The 18,160-nt window shown below is 41.9% G+C and overlaps 1 protein-coding gene across 4 annotated transcripts in view; it reads right to left on the bottom strand.

Annotated features, from left to right (window-relative positions):
* Window positions 1–215: 215 nt before the first annotated feature.
* The window catches only part of TBC1D30 (TBC1 domain family member 30), a 98,848-nt gene continuing 80,903 nt past the window's right edge, over window positions 216–18,160 (bottom strand). For 2 of the 4 annotated variants that reach the window (XM_054025646.1, XM_054025665.1), the window contains 6 exons: window positions 16,066–16,171; window positions 5,217–5,329; window positions 4,871–5,010; window positions 2,963–3,169; window positions 2,683–2,739; window positions 216–1,253 (listed from right to left, as the gene is read on the bottom strand). In XM_054025646.1, the coding sequence (XP_053881621.1) occupies window positions 472–1,253; window positions 2,683–2,739; window positions 2,963–3,169; window positions 4,871–5,010; window positions 5,217–5,329; window positions 16,066–16,171 (1,405 nt within the window). In that variant the 3' untranslated portion in view covers window positions 216–471. The remainder of the gene's footprint in view (window positions 1,254–2,682; window positions 2,740–2,962; window positions 3,170–4,870; window positions 5,011–5,216; window positions 5,330–16,065; window positions 16,172–18,160) is intronic. The other 2 variants (XM_054025655.1, XM_054025675.1) reach the window with 1 other exon arrangement.

Genomic DNA, 18,160 nt, shown 5'->3' with positions numbered 1-18,160 from the left:
TAGCTAGTTAGGGAGCCATGTTGATGAGATCTAAAGGCAGTTCCACTTAACCATAAGGCAGGTAGTCATACAGAATGCTTTGTAGATGGGTATAGGTGACTAAGATGGAAAAGTTATCTTCAGGGCCCTGACAGGGACATGGAGCACCCTTTGAAGGGGGGAAGGAGGCAGCCCTACAGTTTCTCCTAAATTAGATTTAAAAAGTAGAAGCATGCTTCACATTGCAAATCAATGTTTATTTTACCATAGAACCATTATAATCTACGTGGTGAGCCACAGTGCATCTTCCCTAATCTATCCATACATTACAAGAGCACAATTTTCAAGGATACATATTTATACATCTGTTAACCACTTTGTCCCCATTATTTCATTTAAATAATTAAACTATTTAGAAACTCTTTTGGACACATATACACACACAACAATCAATACATATTTTTTCCAGAAATATAAAGTGCTGATGGTACATCATCGTTTTTTAGTCCCGCTGTTCCCGTTGGCGGACTTGTTGAAACTTTTACTCATTTGTGGAAAGTGCACGGTTGGAGTTCTTTCAGTGGGGCCATATAAACCTAAATTGCGGGCTGCAGTTGACTTCCGAAGGGGTTTGACGCTGGGGAAAGGGCTAAACACTTGTAATTTAGGATTGCTGGCTTGGGAAGATTTAGCCAATGTTCCACTGTCACTGGATAAACTAGGTGATTCTGATAAGTGTGTTGGGCAGGACTGATTGGACATTGGCTCAACATCAGGTTTGTCATTTTGGGTTAGTTCCAGTGCTTCTAATTTCAGCTGAACCACTGACATATTTGCATTGGTGTCCTTGTAAAGTGCCTCAGCTGACTGTCCATCAGCTTTCCGAATAGTCCTGTTATCCAAGCCACTTCCCTCTCTTTCCCCCAAATCAGAATTGCTTGGAGGGTCCTCCTTTGCACTGCAGCTATTTGGTTTGCAGCCTTCACTCTGCTCTTCTATGAGTCCTATGGTATCCCCATATCCCAGCTGGCATTTGGCTCTAGCTATGTTCTTTCGATGTACTCTGATGTGAGTGCGCCAGGGAGAGTTGAGTTTCGTTTTAAGATCTTCATGGGGAATGGGTGACATTTTGCCCCCTGTGTGACTTGGGATATGAATGACCGCATTCTTGGCAGCTCTATTGGTCGCCCTCATCTTCTTTCCTAAAAGAAGGTGGTTTATCACTGGAGAATGGTTTACCTGAGAGGGGAGAAGACTGGTAACTGGCCCTTTGTCTGAAAGAAAAAGTTAAAAAATTACAGTGTTAAAGAACAAAAACAAATCATTACATCAGTGATCACCCACCAATCAAACAGTCTTGATGCTGTTTCTTGTGATGATTTGTAGGACCGACCCTAGTGGAAACTGAATTCCTCTAACACTATATTGTATCTTCAAGTCAAAAACAGAGAGGAAAAGTATGGTAAAAGCTTTCCCTCGTCCCACTTCCTTTCTTATTGTTAATTCCTAAACCAGTAACTACTGCTAAGATAATAGATATCTGGAAACTGGTTCTATCATTTTAGGAATTGCACGTGGGAGCATGACAGGAGGTGGGACACTGTGAAAATGTGGAAAGTATTGCCAATATGATTTTGCTTTGTATTTGTTTAGAGCTGAGCATAGCCCTGCACAGGGCTTTTTACTCTTATAGGGTACCTATACCTGCTACAATACAAAGGTTAATATTAACCTTGGCCTTAGCGAGTCCCTCATCTCTTAGATTCTTCCTTCAATAGTGAGAGGCAATTCAGTCACACAGGGCTCTCCTTGAGCAGAGGTCTGGAAAATGCACCAATTTATTTTTAATAGACATCTGTCCATGCTGAACCGGAACCAGGACAAACTAGCTTATTATTTCCATCAGAACTTCCGATTTTACCAGAGTGACAGACTCAGAATTAGTGTGTTAAAACTATAAATTAGCCCATTAATCATGATTAGCAAAATCAGAAAGGGTTTGGCAATCGTTGGAAATGAGGCTCTTACTATTGCATTGTTTCAGTTTGGCCAGAGCTTCTGTTTGCACTCGATGCATCACCAGTATTTTAAAAACTAAGTATTTTTTTTCCTTTCATGTGAATGTAATGATCACGAAACCTGCTAGACTGACTGTTCTGGGGACTAAAATCCTCCATGTACAGAATAGGTATAGCACTAATGGAACAAACTTTCCCACAGTGGCCCATCAATGTGTTTCAACTGTGACTTGGAGGGACCACCTCTAGCAGTGAGATGGGAGTTCCGTCTCCAGGCCTATTAAAATCCTCAGCCTGTCTGCTGATGCTGCCCCCAAGGTTGCCAATCAGTGCCAATTGTGGTAGTAGTTTTTATCATGTGGATCTCTCTCCATGAGGAAATGGACTGGGAACAAACTCATTTCCCACATACTCACTACCAACCTGGACTGGATTTGAACTGTCAGTCTTGGAGCTACAATTGACTATTTGGTGACGCAGTTCCCTTGACTTCAACAAACTGATTTAAATGGAGCTATGGCAATTTACACCAGCTGAGGATCTACCCCTTGGTTCTTAAAGTATATTACTGTCATTTCTTTAACAATGTATAAGTATTGTCAAGTCCAAGGATGCCGCAGATTTTAACACGTTCAGCAGTGAAACCAATGTGATATACCCAGATAGCAAAGACATTTTTAGATACCATTATTCAGCTGGTCCCTGGGACCTAACAAGATCCCAGGGTCGTCATCTTCAGACCCTGATAAAAGAAAAACAAAGAAATCATCTTATATACGATTTGTTTGTACGAAATTGCTTCTGCCATATCACTAATGTATTGTATTGCAAGTTCATTCATTCTCTTTTGTCCTTTCTCTACATATGAATAATTTAAAGACACAAAAAACACTTATACCTCTCTTTTCAGATAGTGAAGTTGACTTGTAAAGAATAAAGGGGAAGAGCATGTTCTGATACATTACCTGCTCTGATATACACCTGATGAACCTGCTGCTGCTGCTTCTTCTTTATTCGGGAATACTGCCTTTTCAATGCATTAATGTCAGTGGTCATACGCTCCATCATCATACTGTTAAAAGCAGCATGGTATTCACTTCTACAGGAGTCTATTGCCCCTGGACTTAGTTCTGCAATGTTACTAGACCCCAAACTCTGTTCTTCATTCTGATCTGTACACAGTCGGAAAAAGGGAGGGGGAAGAATACATCAGAATTTTCTGTGCTCTACTAATCATTAACCAAGGAAATGCACGAGGAAATTACATGTGCAACTCCTGTTATTTTAACTACACTGTGTAATAAAAACAGCTATTATAACTGTATTATAATATAAGTCTAAATATTTAACTTAGTATAATTTATTAAACCTTGCAATATACCTTAAACATATAAACTGAATTTCTTGTTTGCATAAAAAACATACAGCACAGTCACTAAAGTGGGCATTTCACATGACCAAGTAGTAAACAAAGATTCTCAGTTACAAAGTGATTAGAAGTTGAGGCCACCACTCCATGAACTGATATGCAACTCTGTTACAGTGAAACTAGTCATTTGGTCAAATGTGACTATCTGACAGAGATCAGCAAGGAGGGAGTGAGCAGCAGAATCATCAGGAATGAGGGGAAGTGGAAGAGGCAGGCTGCTAGGGAGTTTGTATGATCAAAGAGTGGCAGAGCAACAGGAGCAGCACAACTTATTTTCCCAGCTGTTTCTGATGTGCCGCTAAAATGGCAATTCAGAATCAAAGGGATAACTTATTTCATAGGATGTTTGTTTGGATTAGGTCTAGTTTGAAATAATGGTTTAACATTCTGAGTAAGTGTCAGTCTGAGGCAGCAGCTGGAGACTTGCCGTCCTCCAAGAAAAGAAAGAAAACATCATCAAACAGAGAATTCTAGCATACAGATCTCGGCAAATACAAGCAGAAGGAATGGTGAAATTAAATCCAACAGAAATAGTTTCTGGTAAAGAGGCAGACAGCATAACTGTAACCATTCCAAAGGCCTGAGAGATCCAAGGAAGATTTTTGGTGTTACCTGAACAATAATAAAAATTAACAATATTATTGGCTGCCAATCAGGGACACCAAGAAGGTTTTTCTTGTAACCACTCCTGTGCATCTCAAGAACTATTGAAAGAAAATGATATAAAACCTGAGAAAGTTGTATCTTTGAGAGAAAATGTTCAGAGAGAATCCTCCAGTGGGGATCACAAAAATCAGACTCTAAAGCTATTATATCACATCTAGGAAAGCTATTTTAGGTAAAATGATAGGTTTCTAAAATGTATTAGAATTTTGCTGTCCTTATGAGGTACTGAGTGAAAGATTGAGGGATATGAAAATAGAATCAATGAATTTTTGTATAATATTCTGGAACATATCAAAATAGTTTTCTATAAAATTTGTTATTTACAGAATAAATGATGGTGTGGAATGGTATAAAGGTTTTACGAGAGTGGGGTGGGGATGACCTGCATAACTCACTCGTGGATTCTGATGCTATATAAACACATGGTAACAAAAAACAGGATTTTTTTTTTAAGTTAGACTCTTAAGGCCATATTTCATTATCTTTGGGATTCTCAAAAGTGCTAAGCACCTAACAGCTCCTAGTCAGCTTAGTTTTAGGATTTTTTGGGTAATAATCGTGGCTAAAATCTTTATTCCACACCATCACGTATTGTACACATAGACATTCAATTTAGTAGACAGAGTATCCAAAGATTGCACAGCAAGTTACAGAAGATCCATAATGGTCTCTGCATACAATTCAAACTACAACTTTCATAATTTCAATTAACCTGCAGGTGAATCAAGCTCACACAAATTGGACTGCATAATTCAGAACGAACTGAAGTTGCATTTACCTTTGATTTGTTTTTGGTACTTCTGTAGCTCTGGTGCCAAGAGCCCACTGAATGGTCCAAGGCAGCCAACTGCATTGGCAACTGAATCTTCATCATCCAGGTCATTTTCCTCATCACTGTCTCTGGTTCTGCCTAGCCTTCTGCCAAATGGAAACAAATGGAAAAGAAAGCAGATCTTAGATACATCCGTGCATTAATTACTAATTGATCATTACTAAATGCCTTCATCTATTTTAGATGTGCAATGGAAAAAGCAACTGTATTAGCCTCTCTGCTGTACAGACGAATAGTGGCTATATTAGACTACAGGGAATAAAAGACTTTTCTGGATGTATTACAGACTTACCCTGAAACTGAAGTTGATTTTACTGCTGCAGGGAATGGAGTAATATTGTATGTATATTTCTCCCTTAATTCTGCCAGTTGTGGAAAAGGAAACTGAGCCATGGAATAAACGGTCTAGAAAAAAAAATGCACCTTTTAAAATTGTGCTGTTAACAATGGTCCCACTAAAAACTGCAGCACTGTACAAATTTCATAGGCTTGCAGGATTAAACACTGCACATTCACATGTAGAAAAGGAAACGTGAAAGTCTGATTTTATGATGCAATCGACACTTCCTCAAGGAAAAACAAAGAATGACTCACTAGAAAAATACATAGTCCAAAGAAGAAACATACATAACTGGTAACATGAGTGTATAAGCATATGCCTCTACAATGGTTTATGTGTCTCAAAAAATACCTCCTGCGTATATAGGATATTTTGAAAGAGAAAGTTTATGAAAATGTGGTTTCTGACATGATTGTTCACTTGCCCTAATACAAGAAGGTCAGATCCTTTCAACTACTGTATTTATTTAGCATCACTTCTAATCCACTCACTGCCAGCAACTTACAAAAACCTCAAACACTGATTTACATTAGAAATTACTAAAAAAAATTGTCATTAAAACAAAAAGCAAACAAAACATATGGCAGGTCACACAAATAGCAAGAGCCTCTAGGTGCTTTTGTAATACAAATAATAGTTATAGCAGACTTACAGATGTTGTTTGCAGAGGCAGTGGAGAATAAATACAATGGAACATTTATAATGCATTTTAACTGATGGCACAATAGTAAAAGACTGGAAAACAAAACTTAGGGAAAGTTACCCACAACAGAAATTCCGCTTGTAAAAGCATCGAATTCATTATCTATATTGAGGCTGAGAAAGACACTGAATAGTTAATTAGTTTTCAGTGCTCCTCTTTAATTTGTGTTTTCTCCACCTGCCTAGATAATTACAGTTTCTCAATCCCTGGGGGTGAAATTCTGCCTCCACTCAAGTCAATACGAGTTTTGCCATTGACTTCAATGGGACCAAGATTTTACCCCTATTTATTATTAATGGATTCCAAAGGGGAGCATGGATCAACATTCATGTCGTGTGCCCCATCAGTACCCAGCTCTAACCAGTGGTGGATGAATCCTGGTCATGTGCCACCTGAGGCAAGTTGGGCACATTCTAAGAAGAAAAATGGATTCCAACTATAACTACTGCGGATGGAAGTGAGTATCAGGTTTTCCCTGCTCTTCCAGTACTGCTCTGCTCAAGTGACAAACAAGGGCTGACCCCAACAGAAACACCATAAGGTAGATCCTCAGCTAAGGTTGCCAGCCCTCCAGGATTGTCCTAGAGTCTCCAGGAATTAAAGATTAATGTTTAAATAAATAGGTCATGTGATGAAACCACCATGAATACGTCCAGCCAAAACTGGCAACCCTATCCTCAGCTGGTGTAAACTGTCACAGGCCCATTGACATAAATGGAGTTATGACAGTTTACCCCAGCTGAGGATCTGCCCCCATGAGTCTCAGAGAAGGAAATCCCAACACTTCCTCAGCCATAAAAATCATAGCCAAGCAGGAAGATCTTTGGCAACACAAGTTTTATCAGAGTCCAGACAAACTCTGATCTTGTTGCATAGCATAAAACTTCTCAACATTAACATTAAGTGAAGCTTGATAGAGTTCTACTACGTAGTGACAGGGCCGGCTCCAGGCACCAGCTGACCAAGCACGTGCTTGGGGCGGCACCTGGTAAGGGACGGCCAATCTTGGGGTGGCAGGGGGCGCTCAGGGTTTTTTTTTGGGGGGGGTGTTCGGTCGGGCGGCGCTGGGGGTGGGTTATTTTTGTTTTGGTGGCTGGGGGGGGATTCAGCAGCGGTGCTCCGGGGGGGAGGGGTGGCGGGGCGCTCCGCGGGGGGTGGGAGGGTGTTCGGCAGCGCAACTCGGCGGTGGGGGTGTTTAGCGGCGGGAGGCGTGGGTGGTGGCGGAGGGTTCGGCGGCGCAGCGCTCCGCGGTTGGGGGGGAGGGGATGTTCAGCGGCACTCAGCAGCGCTCCGCGGGGGGCTGGGGGGTTCGGCAGGGCTCTGCGGGGGGCTGGCATGTTCGGTGGCACGGCACTCCACGGGGGGCTAGGGGAGGTTGGCGGCGCGGCGGTGGGGGGGTTCGGCGGTGCGGCACTCCGCGCGGGGGGGTTGGGGGGGTTGGCAGCGCAGTGCTGAGGGGGTGTGTTATGGCGACGCTATGGAGGGCGGCACTCCTTTTTTTTTTGCTTAGGGCGGCAAAAAAGTTAGAGCCGGCCCTGCGTAGTGACCAGAGACAGGCTGAAAGAATATAGATTTTTAAAACAGACAAGGAATCACATTAGTAGGAATTCTACTTTGAAAGGTAACTGCTTCTCAAGGGTGATAAAAGAATATGGTTGCAGTGTGGACTGATGACAAATTGGCAGCCATTAAGTTATCTTTGACAGTAACTAAGGACCTGATCCAAAACCCATTGAAATCAATGGAAATTTTTCCAGTGACTTCAAAGGGTTTTGGAACAGGCCCTAAGTGCCTGATCCTGCAGGATACTGAGAAATTCCTGTAAGTTGCTGAACATCCTCTACTCAAGGTCTTATTAATAGTAATGTTGGATCTGCAAGTATGTTTGGCATGCATAGCAGATACGAAAGAATGGTACTGCACTTCTATATAAAATTTGAAATAAGGTTATTTGGCAAGCTAGCATTATTCTGTCCATTATCAGAATAATAAAAATGTTTCTGCAATTAAAAAAAAAAATCCAGTAAACACTTGTTTTTAGTAAAACCAATAATCCCCTTAAGTGTCTGATATCCAAACAGAACAGCCCTTAAGATTTGAAATAAAGATGAATATAAATCAAAGTGAAATGGATTTTATTGATTTTGTTGCCCAAATGGAGATAAATGCAAGTAAACAAAACATAATGACAAATGTACTGAATTTTAAAATTCTTTCACTTTTAATCATTTTCTGATCAATGGAATTTGTGGTAGACACATTGTGTGCTGGCATCTGTCACATTCTGGGGTGCAACCCAGACCACTGAGAGGTTGTGTCACCACATGCCCTACAACCTTGGGCGTCTCACAATTCTCTGCTGTTGTAGCTACCCTCCTGGGCCGCTCACAAAGAGCTAAAAAGCATGCAAGTCACGCCCTGAGTGTCTGTGTATAGCTGCAGTCCTGGTCCAGCAACAATGACTCCAGCAGCCTGTCAGCAACACACCAGCCACACTCTGGCTTCCACCAGCCTTGGTTACTACCTGCAGGGTGACCTCAGCACAGTCCCAAATTTCCCCCAAAACATGTGTTCTGCAATCTCCAGCCCCCTTCTGGACAGTCCAGATATTAGAGGTTCATTGCCCCTGTATGGGGTCAATATTCAACCACCAACTACTTTGAATGGAGTTACCAAATAGCTTGGTTTAAATACAACATTGGATTAGTTTAGCTTGAAAAATAAAAAGTTTATTTAACTACAAAGAGATAGATTTTAAGTGAGTATAAGACACTGAACTCAGAAATGCTTACAAGAGAAATAAAGATAAAACGCTGTGACCGAATGCACCCCTGTATTCACACCCTACACACTATTGTAACCAGCTTTCTACAAAACATGCTTTGTGGGGTATCATTTGAAAACTAATAACTCGCTGGTCAACAATCTCATGGTGAAATGTATGTACAAAATGCCTATTAAAAGTTATGAACATAAGCTGAAATTATGACTCAATGTGTTTACTAGCCAAGTCTGGGGAGTGGGTGAATCACTGTCTCAAAGACAAGGGACAAGCTGACACTCTAGTCAGGTGTCATCAAAGCTGATGGGAAATCACCTGTCAAGTGGCCATTCTTTGGCAACGAAGGGGGGCAGAAACAAATAAATCTGCATTTTAGCAAGCAACCACGTGGAACCTCTTTCACCACGAGACTTCATGTCTCCATTCTCACAGCAGGAAGGAACTTTATCTAGGGCAGTGGTTTTCAATTATCATTCATTTGCGGACCCCTAAAAATGCAAATGGAGGTGCGGACCCATTTGGAAATCTTAGATATAATCTGTGGACCCCAGGTTGAAAACTATTGTTCTATGGTAATGACAACCTTTTGCAGACTTCTTACCGGGGCGGCTCTATGTTTTTTGTTGCCCCAAGCATGGCTGGCAGACGGCTTTCGGCGGCATGCCTGCGCGTGGTCCACTGGTCACACGGATTTGGAGGCATGCCTGCGGGAGGTTCACCGGTGCCGCACCATCGGCAACCCCGCCGCTGAAGCCACGGGACCGGTGGCATGCAGCTGAAAGCCGCCTGCCTGCCGCCCTCACAGCAACCGGCAGGCCGTCCCCCATGGCTTGCCGCCCCAGGCACGCGCTTGCTGCGCTGGTGCCTGGAGCCACCCTTGCTTCTTAAACATAGTCCACGGACCCTCCAGGGGTCTGCAGACCACATGTTGAAAACCGCTGATTTAAAGGTAACCCTCAGGAAAGTGCATTTCAAAGGGTGACTCAACTATAAAAGTGGAAGGCAAAAACACCCCAGGGTCTCTCTATCTTCCCCCCATCCTTTCACTGAAGACAACAAAGGAACCAGCCCTTTGACTTCACGGGGGGAAGTCCCAATCTGATAATTTGGTCAGCAGTGTTTCTGAGGATATGTGCAGTAGAGTAGCTGCGGGGGGAGCGGGGCAGCGGCCGCTCTCCCACTGAGCACAAGTGGCACCTTTTCAATTTCTTGACGCCTTTTTAATTTTAACTCATCGGGCGGCGCTCCGGGTCTTTGGCAGCACTTCGGCTTCGGGTCCTTCACTCGCTCCGGGTGTGTTCGGCGGCACTGAAGGACCCGCTGCTGAAATGTCACCAAAGACCCGCGAAGCAAATGAAGGACCTGCTGCCGAAATGCCGCCGAAGACCCGGAGCGCCGCCCCATCAGTAAAAGCACCGCCGGGTGAGTAAAAGCACCACAGTGGGTGGCGCCTTTTTTTGTGATCGCTCCCCCTGTTCACTCCACCTGGCTACGTCACTGAATATGTGCTGAGGATTTTACCTTGAACCAAGTCTAGCCTATTAAGTTTAGCTACTCGAAAGTATTTATCACATTCCAGGGTATTGCCAATCAACTTTGATGATACCTGGCTAGAGGCGTTAGCTTGTCCTTCGTCTTTGAGAAACTGGTTTACATCCTCTTGCTGTCCTGAGGACCCTGTTTCCTACTTACATGTAAACTGAGGTAAACATACATTCCTTTATCAGAGGGGTAGCCGTGTTAGTCTGAATCTGTAAAAAGCAACAGAGCGTCCTGTGGCACCTTTAAGACTAACAGAAGTATTGGGAGCATAAGCTTTCGTGGGTAAGAACCTCACTTCTTCAGATGCCAGTACTTGGTTTGTATGTTTTTGTAAGTACTGGCATCTGAAGAAGTGAGGTTCTTACCCACGAAAGCTTATGCTCCCAATACTTCTGTTAGTCTTAAAGGTGCCACAGGACCCTCTGTTGCTTTATACATTCCTTTGTTTAGGATAGACCTGTTTAGCAATGTCTGCCTAGTCAGGGCTACCTGGGTCTGAACATGTGCTACCAACATCATACAGGGGAATTCATAACTTTATATATAATGTTACTACATACATTCCACCATGATATTATTGGCCAGTGAGTTATTAGTTTTCAAATGATACCTCACAAGGCATATTTTGCACAAAGATTATTACAATAGTGTGTAGAGTGTGAATACAGAGTTGCATTTGGTCACAGCATCAGTACATCATCCTTTGCAATGATATTGCTCAGCTTGTAACTACCTAATTCAGCAGCGGCTAAAGTTTCTCTGCTTTCATTTTGTACAATTATTCAGAACTTCCACACTCCATTAGAAACTGATATTAAGAGTAAAAGACTGTAAATGAAACACTGTTTCAGAGCATTTTTAAAAGTATGACTTTTACCCATTTTGAAAATAAGTGGCTTCTCAAAGCCAGGAATTTTGAAATTTCTCATTAGCTCTGGGAGGAACTCTTGGTTTGTATGTTTTTCCTGTGCTATAGTCAGTGACATTTTGATCTGAAGGCAAAATGGTCTCAATTAAGATAAAAGTAAATTCTGAATGGTTTCTAAATATCTGTTCATGACTCTGTGCTTAATGCACAAAGAATGTCACAAAATTGATTCAATGCCAAGTCCTTCCTGACAGAGGAGGAAAAATATGTTTGTCCAGATGCGCTGATGCAAGCAATTAGAAGCAGGAGTTGGAACATTCATAGCTGGATTAGAAAAAGAGGACAAGTGGTGCAGTAGACCAGATTTTGGCATTAAGAAACTTTTATACCTTGAGGTATGTGCACATACCTCAGGTCAGAAGAATGACCCCAAAATCCCACAGCATGAAGTGAAGCTTTCCCATTAGATGAAACTATAGAACCTTCCTGCAACTGTGAAAAAGAAATGTTCTCTGGGCCCCAAACAGTGATACTGCTCAAATCTACTAGACTAAGGCTATGTCTGCACTACCACTGGATCGATGCTCTGGTGATTGATGCACCAGGGGTCGATTTAGCATGTCCAGTGAAGACCCGCTAAATTGATGGCAGAGTGTTCTCTGGTCGACACCGATACTCCACCGGGAACAAGAAGAGTAAGGTAAGTCGACGGGAGAGTGTCTCCCGTTGACCCAGCACGGTATAGACACTGTATAAGTCGATCTAAGTTACGTTAACTCCAGCTACGTTATTCACGTAGCTGGAGTTGCGTAACTTAGGTCGACTTACCGCAGTAGTGTAGACATAGCCTAGAAATTTTGTGGTTGTGGGGTGAGGGGGGAAATCATCTCCAGCCCAACATATCTACCCATTTTTGTTTGATCACAATCACACCTTCCTGCTTTTTCACTATATCCCTCAATTCCCTCCCCATGAAGAAAGAATTCTAGATCTGTCTGGAATTCATCTCTATTCTTTATGTCAGTAGCCTTTCCAGGCAACATATTCCATATGCTTGTTATCCTTTATGTGAAACAGTTCTGCTCAACTCTTCCATTTGCTCCTAGTTTCCAAAGTTTTAATTTACACCCCATGATACACACTCGCCACTCCCTCTCCCTTTTTTCTATTATCTCTTCTCCTTCCAGAATAAAATGTTTAAAAAATACCCCAGACTTTTGTATGAATTTCACTACTTTCAAGAAGCAAGCGTTGTTATAAAGGTATTAAGACAACTTGGCAGGCTAACACAAATTGTTGCAGATACTTGGCATGCAGCCTTGTGCCCAACCTCAGAACTAAGGTGTTTATTAACAGACCAATAATATTGTATTTGTTTAGCTTCTAGTCCTAAAAATGCTATTTTGTCTATTATTTAAAATTTGTGGAACTGATGCTCACTTTCCTAAATTGTTTAATCTGAAAAAGGAGTTTACTTTGGGACTTGTTTGCTCCTCCAGTCTAGCTCCTCCTACCACCATCAGACAAAAACCTCACCACTGAAGAGTCAAATTTCCAAAAACTTGCTTACTTGCTGAGCCCTATGTGTATGCATATTCTCCATGCAAGAGAAATAGGGTTTTTTTTAAAGGAGTGGCTGGGTGTACACAGAATATGTGCATATGGAAATAGGTGGAAGAGTACAGTGATTCTCAACCAGGGTTCACAGAGGTCTTCCAGGGGGTACATCAACTCATCTAGATATTTGCCTAGTTTTACAACAGACTACATAAAAAGCACTAGTGAAACCAGTACAAACTAAAATTTCATACAATTACTTGTTTATAGTGCTCTATATACTATACACTGAAATCTAAGTACACTAGTTATATTAGCATTGATTTATTTTATAATTATATGGTAAAAATGAGAAAGTAAAAGAAATTTTTCAGTAATAGTGTGCTCTGACACTTTTGTATTTTTATGTCTGATTTTGTAAGCAAGTCATTTTTAAGGTGAAACTTGGGGGCACGCAAGATAAATCAGACGCCTGATAGGGGTACAGTAGACTGGAAAGGTTGAGAGCCACTGGAATAGTAGGTGCAGAGACTAACTGTCCTTATTGAAATGATTGGGAAAACCAAACAGATTACAGTACTATAGCCCAACCTTTCCCTTCTCCCCCCATCAAAAAAACAACCCTCAACATTTGTTAGACAAGTGTTCACTAGATTTCCAATTTGGTAAAACGCCTTTCAAGAATGTAGGAGCATCACTCCCAAACACATTTCTGGCTGACTCCTCTGAAGATGCTGAAAACAATCTGCAACACTGATTCTAGTTAACAATCTTGGTCCTTTCCATACACTGGTTCAGGAACGCCTGCAAAAAATTTTCCACAGAGAATGGCCCAGGACTCCCACCACCTCTCTCCTGGCAAGCTCCCCCTTGTGGGCATATACCACCCCTCCTGAAGCTGTCACAGAGCGAGTTCTGTGGGCAGAGCAGAGGGGACACTAGCTACTGGAAGAGGAGTGAAGCTGGGCAGGCCCCAGAGGGAGAGGGGGAGCCCCTGTTGCGAGAACAGGCCTTATAGCAACAGCAAGGAAGGGCAGTGCTGGCCACTTCACTGCCCACTCAGGTTTGGCCCTGCAGCCCTCTGTCCAAACCTGAGCAGCACTGAGCAAGTTGCAATGCCACTCAGTTCTGGCACTGTAAACCCCAACCCCATCCTGATGGAGGGGCCCTGGGACCAAAGCTGAGTGGTGCTGCAACCCCTTGTACCAGGTCACACCACCACTCACTCAACTTTGGTCCCATGGTCCCCCTGTCATGATGGAGGGGCCACGGGGCCAAACCTGAGCAGGAGGTGAGGCAGCCAGCACTGCTCCTCCTCACTGCTGCCATTGGGAGGGCTCAACGCTGATGATTTGGCACCCATGCCAATGGTATGCACCACACAGGTGCCAGTGCACTGTTTTACTATTGTTTTTCATTTCTTCTTCTGTTTAGAGAAAAATTAGTTCAAGAAGTGCATTAAGACATCAGATCAGGTGTGTTTTCTTTAACAAAGAGGTCATGGGAAAATTAAACATGCTATTTACACTTTTCCCTTCAAAAGTATCAGAGCCTTGCTGGGAAAGGTTACAACATTAGCCTCTCCTAATGGTTATCAGCTACACAAGTATACACTTTACACTGTTTACCACTTTGGCTGAGATCAGAAGAAATTATTAAGTAAGTTAAATATAAAGGGAGAGTACCATTAATAATTACAACAGTTAAAAGACTATTCCATCCCTTCCTTTCCCTTAAGCCTACAGTTACCTGTGGTTTGTCTTCTATTATGAACTAACAGAAAGGAAAAGAAAAATCTGTCACTCTGAGTCACTTTACCCACTTCAGGTCCACCAACGTTATTTTTGTGACACATGCCACATCTCGATTTGTACTGTGCATCAAGCCCAGAATTGAGACATAATGAATACAGAGAAGGCAACAGCTTGAACTGGCATTCATCATTTCCTCTTCAGTATTTGACTTATGTTGAGAGGATCTGTAAAATCTATTTAGAAATATATGTGGGCAATTCAGATAGTAAATTATCACTATTTTTTTTAAAAGGACACTAAAGCCAAATTATTCAACTCCTCCATCCCTAACACTTTCACAAGGAAAAAAGGAAGGTAAATTGTCCAAGATTACATATTGTTACAGTGATTCTCTGCTTCAACACTAAATTGGAGTTTGAAAGATGATTCTACTGTATAGTCAACAAGAACTCTCCGAATGAGTGCCAAAAACTTACCATAGGCTTTTTATTTTGAGACAATCTAATTTAAGGTATTTAGAACCAGAACTTTTAAGTTAAGCCTCAACACAGCCTCCAGTACTACAGTTGAATTATTCAGTCCCATAACTGCACCTATTTAGTCACTGAGGCCCTGATCCAGTATCATTAAAGTCAATGGGAACTTTGCCACTGAGTTAAATGAGTGTAGGATCAAGGCCCGAGCTCCCAAGTTTATGAGTGCACCCAGGTACTTAGGCTTCTAAATGAGTGCAACTGCAGGGGTAAGAAAAAATGTGTCTGCAATTTAGTACTTGAACTGCAAGTGTAAAACTGCATCTGCAATACTGAAGGCCTTTTTTAAAAAACACACTTTAGGTTTCTGTTTATTATTCAATGACTTGGGGTTTAAGAAGGTAATTAGAGCAATCATCTACATTTTGTTTATACACCTCTACCCCGATATAACGCTGTCCTCAGGAGCCAAAAAATCTTACCGTGTTATAGGTGAAACCGCGTTATATCAAACTTGCTTTGATCCACCGGAGCGTGCAGCCCCCCTCCCCCGAGCGCTGCTTTACCACGTTATATCTGAATTCATGTTATATCGGGTCGCGTTATATCGGAGTAGAGGCGTAATTCACAACTAACAGTTCAATGGATTTTATTTTTTATTTTTTTTAAATAGAGGGATTTTTCAGTCGAGCTAGTCAACCACCCACAAAGTCTACTGAATACAAAGATTACATTGTAATGAATATAATGTAAGACAGAAAAATTAGAAATAAAATACAGAGCATTATATAGCTTACAATTTAGACAAACCCATTGAGTGTAACGCACAAATATTTAATTGTTGACATTGCAGAAAGCAATTGACTGGCACCTCGTCAAATGAGGTCTAGCTGTTTTCTACATCTAACTTATAATTGAGCGGTATTTTAGCTTTGACCGCTGATAATGTTTATGTATCTGCTCCACTAACAGGTTAGTTTGACAGTAGGGAGTTATCTTAATTTTTCTTCTTGAAACAACATTTTAACAAAAATCTCATCCTTTAGCCACAGGAAGCTAAAGACTGTTGACAATATACAAATACACAAACAAGAATTACATCATTAAGCACTGCTTACTAACCTGCATGAGTTCATTGCTGTCAATCAGATTGTCTTCCAGCATCTCCTGGGTTAGTTTGCCCATAGTACTGTAGAATTCATCTGCAGTTTCACAGCATTCAATCTGTCTGTATCAACACAAATTTTTCTGTGATCTAAACTAATTATACATTTCAAAGTGAACTGTATTCTCTCTAGGGTAATCATACAAAATATCCCCTATATTACTGACTTAAACCCTTCAGTTTATTGCAAAGAAAGCCACCATTATAAAAACTAGCAGATCACAAGAAGTTTTATACGATAAGGGGGATGAATATGCACAGTTCACTGTACTGAGAGAGTAGGCCACTCTCACTCTGTGTTAGTGCATGTCAGGAATTCAAATACGGATTAACACATGAAACCCTTGATATGCTAGGAATGGCTGCCAGAGTCTAGTAGCAGAGGAAAGAAAGAGGGTATTTTTGGTAGGCAGATTATTTTTGTAAATTCAGTCTGAACACTGTGGATAGTATGGAGTGAAAAAGAAAAATCTGCAGTGCCGTAATCTGCCCGTCACTAGTGTTACGCACTCTTCGGGCCCTATCAAATTCATAGTCCATTTTGATCAATTTCACAGTCATAGGATTTTAAAAATAATAAATTTCATGATTTCAGCTATTTAAATCTGAAATTTAATGGTGTTGTAATTGTAGGGATCCTGACCCAACAAGGAGTTGGGGAAGGGGGGGTGTCGCAAGGTTATTGTAGAGGGAGTTGTGGTACTGCTACCCTTACTTCTGTGCTGCTGCTGGCGGCAGTGCTGCCTTCAGAGCTGGGCAGCTGGAAAGAGGCGGCGGCTGGCTGGGAGGGAGCCCATCTCTGAAGGCAGAGCCACCAGCAGCAGCAGCACAGAAATAAGGATGTCATGGTATGATATCGCCACCCTTACTTCTGTGCTGCTGCCTGCAGAGCTGGGCCCTCAGTCAGCAGCCTCCACTCTCTGGCCGCCCTGCTCTGAAGGCAGCAATGCAGAAGTAAGGGTGGCATGGTATGGTATTGCCACCCTTACTTCTGCCCTGCTGCTAGAGGGATGCTTCCTTCAGAGCTGGGTGCCCAGCCAACAGTTGCCACTCTCCAGCCGCGGAGCTCTTAAGGTAGCGCTGAAATGAGGGTGGCAATACCGTGACCCCCTAAAATAACTTTATGACCCCCCCCACTGCAACTCCCTTTTGGGTCAGGACCCCCAATTTGAGAAACACGCATCTCCCCTGTGAAATCTGTATAGTATAGGGTAAAAGCACACAAGAGATGAGTTTTCACAGGGGGAAACCAGATTTCATGGTCCGTGATGTGTTTTTCATGGCCCTGAATTTGGTAGGACCTTACACATGCTATATGGAAAGTTGTTGAACATTACAGTTGTGAAGGCTATAAGGATTACATTTTTAATTTTAAAAGTTCCACAGAATTGCACTTTGTTAGCACAGCAGCACATACGGTATAGAAAGCTTTATTTTTTAATGGCTGAAGATGAGTCAGGCCTCTGACTAGACCCTAGTGTTGCTGTAATTACAGAAGTAGAAACTAAAGGTGCCAGGGAGCAGATTTTCAGGCTCATTTAGTATATGCAGTCAGGAGCAAATCACCTTAAGCAGGGTAAGTCCCCTGCAGAGACAGAAGCTCTCCCAAACATTATATACCTGTTGTGTAAATGGGAGATGTATTCTTCCTGTGTGAAAGAAATTATGTGGAAAGAAAGGTAGAAATACACTTAATGAAGATATAAAGAGAAAAGAAAATGAATATGTGGATTTAAGTCACCAAGACGACATGCGAGAAATAGTTACAGGTGAATATTTTCTGAAGTGACCAATGATTTTGGGTGCCCAACTTGACACACCTTGAAAGGGCCTGATTTTCTAAGGGCAGGTGCACAACGCTTTCTGGAATGCAGGCCCTTTGTTAGGTATCTCAAATTGGACACCCCAAATACTAGTCATTTTTGAAAAACTTAGGCACTGTTTCTACCAAGTCTAGTTTATATTACCTTCAACCATGTCAAAGTTAAACAAACAAACAAAACAAAACAAACAAAGAGGACTTTACAAATCCCCTTACAAGCTGGCTATAGA

Source organism: Malaclemys terrapin, chromosome 1, assembly GCF_027887155.1.
Source record: "Malaclemys terrapin pileata isolate rMalTer1 chromosome 1, rMalTer1.hap1, whole genome shotgun sequence".
NCBI classification, from domain to species: domain Eukaryota; kingdom Metazoa; phylum Chordata; order Testudines; family Emydidae; genus Malaclemys; species Malaclemys terrapin.
Note: the sequence above shows the minus strand (reverse complement) of the source record. Positions and strands in the feature narration are given on the sequence as shown.